General features: G+C 43.4%; 1 protein-coding gene across 1 annotated transcript in view; it reads left to right on the top strand.

Moving 5' to 3' along the window:
* The first annotated feature begins 1213 nt into the window (after positions 1-1213).
* Positions 1214-6000, top strand: part of LOC146929389 (uncharacterized) — a 35642-nt gene continuing 30855 nt past the window's right edge. Inside the window, exons 1-3 of the mRNA XM_085707305.1 lie at positions 1214-1234; positions 1318-1405; positions 1490-2703. Of these exons, the coding sequence (XP_085563431.1) occupies positions 1214-1234; positions 1318-1405; positions 1490-2703 (1323 nt within the window). The remainder of the gene's footprint in view (positions 1235-1317; positions 1406-1489; positions 2704-6000) is intronic.

Raw genomic sequence — 6000 nt, 5'->3', positions numbered from 1 at the left:
ACTATGAGGCTGAGAACTTGATCATGACTTTGGATGGAAAAGATGAGCAGCAGACTCATGAGGTGATGACACTGAAGAAAGAGTTGGCTAAAGCTAGGAAGGAAATTGAAGAAAAGGATAGGTTGCTTATGAGAGACTCCAAGAGGGCTAGGGGGCCCGTAACTTCTATGCACGATATTGCAGCTATGAGTCTGAGTCTAAGGATGATGCTTCCACTTCCTATGCTTGAGGATTTCTGTTTCCTGTTGTTATTTCCAGTTGTTATTGCTGTTTTATGTTTCAAAGTCTATCCATTGGCTTAGTATTTCAAAGGGAATTATCTTGTAAGACTCTGTGATGTTTGATTGTTTTGTCTGGTTTTGATGTTTCCGTTGTTTAGTAATGTTTACAAATTTCTAATTTGTCTAAAACCCTTCGATGACATAAAAAGAGTCCTTTTGCATATGCATTAACACATCTCATGCATCATATGCATTCATTGGTCACAAAAGACTTCTCTCATGCTCATTGCCTCCTGGTTCTTCTGCCGCAGTCTGAAAAGTGGCTCGTGCTCGTAAAGTTTACCAACCAGATAGAGTTCATCAAACAAGATTGGCTGCTATGAAAGAAGACTTGGCTAAGGCTCATGACGCTATGTCCACTATGATGGCTGCACAAGAACAACCAGCCACATCTGTCCCAGCTTCCACTGAAATGATTCCATCTATCCCACTGTCTACTGTGATGTTTGATGCTCGGTTTGTTATGCCCAACGGACGCCCTTATGGACTCTCAGCTTTCTATGCCCCTAATACTGCGGCTGGTATTTCTGGTATTGGCAATCAAGGACAGATTCCCGTATCCACCTCTATGCCTCAAGTGACTACCGTTGTTACCGACCCTGTTGTACACACTATGCAACAGGTAATCGATGTTGACACTCCGCGTGGACAAGACCCTATAATGGAAGCTATGAGACAACAGTTAAGGGAGTTAGCTGGAGAACTCCGCGAGGTCAAAGCTAGCCGTGGGAACGGTGTTTCTGCTAAGGCTCGTGATCTATGCCTGGTATCCCGATTTGAGGTTCCTAAGAAGTTCAAAGTGCCAGATTTTGACAAACACAATGGAACTTCTTGTCCACATAGCCATGTCATTCGGTACGTCCGAAAGATGGCCAACTACGCAGATAATGATGCGCTGATGATCCACTGCTTCCAGGATAGCTTGGTGGAAGATGCAGCAGACTGGTACACTGGTTTAAGCAAAGACAATATCCATACTTTTGAGGAACTCGCTGCTGCTTTTGAAAATCACTATGAGTTTAATACCCGCTTGAAGCCAAATAGGGATTCTCTTAAGTCTTTGTCTCAGAAGTCAGATGAAACCTTCCGTGAATATGCTCAGAGATGGAGAGGGGCAGCTGCCCGTGTTTCTCCTCGGCTTGATGAGGAAGAGCTAACACAGACATTCCTGAAAACTCTGAAGAAGGAATATAAGGAAAGAATGATAGTCTCTGCTCCAAACAACTTCTCTGACATGGTTACTATGGGAACTCGTCTAGAGGAGGCTGTCAGAGAGGGTATCATTGTTCTTGAAAAGGGAGAATCTTCAGCTAATGCACCAAAGAAGTACGGCAATGGCCACCATAAGAGGAAAGAATCCGAAGTAGGGATGGTATCCGGTAACCAATCTTCAGCTACTGTCGCTCCTATTAATGCTGCTCAGTTGCCTCTGCCCTACCAATATATGCAGTACTCTCAACATCCTTTCTTCCCGCCATTCTACCAGCAATATCCTCTGCCACCGGGTCAACCACCAATGCCCGTTAATGCCATTGCTCAACAAGTACAGCAACAACCTCCTGCTCAACAGCAGCAACAACAACAGGGTCCTCGGCCCAAGACTTATTTTCCGCCAATACCAATGCGGTATGCTGATCTAATCCCAACCCTACTCGCTAAAGGCCACTGCGTCACCAGACCAGGCAAGCCTCCGCCTACACCGTTGCCTCCCAGGTTCCGACATGATCTCACATGTGAATTCCATCAGGGCGCTCAAGGCCACGATGTTGAGGGTTGCTATGCTTTGAAGTATATTGTAAAAGAACTGATGGACAGAGGACGGTTGACTTTTGAAAATAGTGTTCCTCATGTTCTCGACAATCCACTTCCAAACCATGCTGCCGTTAACATGATTGAGGCTTTCGAAAGAGTTCGTGTTCCTCAAGAGGATCCCATTTTAGATGTCCATAATGTTGCTACTCCCTTGGTACCGCTACATATCAAACTTTACCAGGCTTCTTTGTTCAATCACGATCATGCTTCTTGTTCAGAATGTCTTCAGAATCCTATGGGTTGTTGTGCGGTGCAAGATGATATACAGAGCCTGATGGATGACAAGCACTTGATTGCCAGTGATGTTTGTGTAATTGCGCCAGTGTTTCATGATTCTCCGGCTGAAAGTGCATCTCAGACAAGGAATGTTGAACCTTTGGTGATCAGGTTACCTGGTCCGGTATCTTATGCCTCTACAAAAGCAATCCCTTACAAGTACAATGCAACCTTGATTGAAAATGGAGTGGAAGTGCCTCTGGTATCCCCAGCTACGGTTGATAATGTTATTACAGCTCTGAGAAGTGGAAAAGTCCGTCCACCCTTGTTCCAAAAGAAGGTGGTCACACTTGTTGCCACAATAACTCCACCAGTTGCTCCTCCTGTTGACAAGAACGCCGGCCCATCAGGCCAGTCTATTGAAGAGTCTAATCTGGACGAAATTCTGAGGCTTGTTAAAAAGAGCGATTACAAGATTGTTGACCAGCTGCTGCAAACTCCGTTAAAGATATCCATCTTGTCTCTGCTCTTGAGCTCAGAAGCTCACAGGAAAGTGTTGATGAAGGTACTGGAACAGGCCTATGTTGATCATGAAGTCTCCGTGGATCAGTTCAATGGAATAGTGGGTAACATTACTGCTTGCAATAACTTGGGATTTGGTGATGATGAGCTCCCCGAAGCAGGGAAACACCACAACTTGGCTCTGCATATCTCAGTACACTGGATCATCTTTAAATGTAATGCCTGAGACTACGCTGAGACAGTTGGGTCGTCATGGACTCTCTCTAAGAGGAAGTAGCTATTTGGTTAAGGCTTTTGACGGATCTCGTAAAGATGTTCTTGGAGAAGTAGATTTGCCAATTACCATTGGTCCTGAGACATTCCAGATCACTTTCCAGGTCATGGACATCAATGCTTCTTACAGTTGTCTCCTCGGAAGACCATGGATTCACGATGCTGGGGCAGTAACTTCTACTCTGCACCAGAAACTCAAGTTCATGAGGAATGGTAAGCTTGTCACTGTACATGGTGAAGAAGCATATCTGGTTAGCCAAGTGTCATCTTTCTCTTGTGTTGAAGCAGGGTCCGTTGAAGGGACGTCATTTCAAGGTTTGACTGTTGAAGGTGCAGAACCCCGGAGAGCCAGTGCTAGTATGGCTTCATTGAAAGACGCCCAGAAAGCTGTTCAAGAAGGGCAAGCTGCCGGCTGGGGCAAAGTGATACAAATTTTGGAGAACAAGCGTAAAGAGGGCCTTGGATTCTCCCCAACCTCAGGCGTTTCAACAGGAACTTTCTACAGTGATGGGTTTATCAATGCTATTGCTGAAGATGCTGCTGAAAGTAGTTACGTGCCTACATTTGTAGTACCAGGAGGCACCGTGAGAAATTGGGAGGCCATTGATGTTCCTTTAGTCATGCATGCTTCCATGTAATGTGTCTCGTTGCTCATGTTTTTCTTTGTTTTCAAAATAACAATCCTTTCGCTCTGCCCGAGGCGAAAGTGATATCATTGTAAGGGCATGTTTGTTTCGGCATTGCCGTTATCAATAAAAGTTGTCGTCTTTCTCACGACTCTGTTTTTTACTTTCTAGTGCTTTTTTCTTGGAAATAATGGTAATGCCAGAAAAAAACCAAAACATCTGTATTTTCTTATTAATTTCAAAAATCTGCATGAAAAACATTTTCTAAAATCATCCCAATCATATTATGCAGATTGAACCACAATAAACCCGTTGAACACAGTGACCCTATGGTTCCTCCAAATTTTGAATTCCCTGTATATGAAGCTGAAGATGAGGAGGATGATGAAGAGATACCGTATGAGATCACTCGACTGCTTGAACAAGAAAGAAGAGCCATTCAGCCTCACCAGGAAGAGATTGAGCTTATCAACCTGGGTACTGAAGAGAACAAGCGAGAGATCAAGATTGGTGCAACACTTGAGCCAGAGGTGAAAAAGAAAATTACTCAGCTTCTCCATGATTATCCAGATATCTTTGCATGGTCCTATGAAGATATGCCGGGTCTAGATCCCAAGATTGTGGAACATCGGATACCGACAAGACCTGAATGTCCTCCTGTCAAACAGAAATTGAGAAGGTCTCGTCCAGACATGGCTCTTAAGATCAAGGCTGAAGTGCAAAAACAAATTGATGCGGGTTTCCTCATGACAGCTGAATATCCTGAGTGGATCGCCAACATTGTACCAGTGCCAAAGAAAGATGGGAAAGTTCGAATGTGTGTTGATTACAGAGATCTGAATAAAGCCAGTCCAAAAGATAACTTCCCATTACCTCATATTGATGTGCTTGTTGACAGTATTGCTCAGTCCAAAGTGTTCTCCTTTATGGATGGTTTCTCTGGCTATAACCTGATACGGATGTCACCAGAAGATAGATAAAAGACATCCTTCATCACTCCGTGGGGAACATTCTGTTATAAAGTGATGCCGTTCGGCTTAATAAATGCTGGTGCTACCTATCAAAGGGGTATGACCACTTTGTTTCATGATATGATTCACAAAGAGATTGAAGTATATGTTGATGATATGATTGTGAAATCAAGTGATGAAGAGCAACATGTTGTGTATTTGAAAAAGATGTTTGAAAGATTAAGAAAGTACAAGCTCCGGTTGAATCCTAACAAGTGCACATTTGGTGTAAGATCTGGAAAATTGCTAGGCTTCATTGTCAGCCAAAGAGGCATTGAAGTTGATCCTGACAAAGTCCGAGCCATCAGAGAGATGCCGGCCCCTCAAACTGAAAAGCAAGTCAGAGGTTTCCTCGGACGCCTGAATTAGATTTCAAGATTCATATCTCACATGACTACTACCTGCGGACCAATTTTCAAATTGCTCAGAAAGAATCATCCTGTTGTATGGAATGATGAATGCCAGGAAGCTTTAGATAGCATTAAAGAATACTTGTTGGAACCACCTATCCTTGTCCCACCAGTGGAAGGAAGGCCTTTAATCATGTATCTGTCAGTGTTGGATGATTCTGTGGGTTGTGTCCTCGGTCAACAAGACGAGACTAGAAAGAAAGAACATGTTATCTACTATCTGAGCAAGAAGTTCACTGACTGTGAGACTCGGTATACAACGCTTGAAAAGACTTGTTGTGCTTTAGCTTAGGCTGCCAAACGCCTACGTCATTATATGGTGAATCATACAACTTGGTTGATATCCCGAATGGATCCAAGAGATGCCACAAATGTCAAATTTATGCTGACAAGATTCATGTGCCTCCACATGCTCTCAATGTTATATCTTCCCCATGGCCTTTCTCTATGTGGGGCATTGACATGATTGGAAGAATTGAACCAAAGGCTTCCAACGGACATCGTTTCATTCTAGTGGCAATTGACTATTTCACCAAGTGGGTTGAAGCTGCTTCCTATGCAAATGTAACCAAGCAAGTGGTAGTAAAATTTATCAAGAATAACATCATCTGTCGATATGGTGTTCCCAACAAAATCATGACTGACAATGGTTCCAATCTGAACAATAGCATGATGCAAGCTTTATGTGAAGAATTCAAGATTGAACATCACAACTCTTCTCCTTATAGACCTCAGATGAATGGTGCGGTTGAGGCCGCTAACAAGAATATCAAGAAGATTGTTCAGAAGATGGTTACTACTTACAAAGACTGGCATGAGATGCTACCGTTTGACTTGCATGGTTACCGTA

Source organism: Medicago sativa, chromosome 4 (assembly GCF_051527215.1).
Source record: "Medicago sativa cultivar Bolivia chromosome 4, Bolivia_mono, whole genome shotgun sequence".
NCBI lineage: Eukaryota > Viridiplantae > Streptophyta > Magnoliopsida > Fabales > Fabaceae > Medicago > Medicago sativa.
The sequence above is the reverse complement of the archived record's forward strand: the minus strand, read 5'-3'. Positions and strand labels throughout refer to the sequence as shown.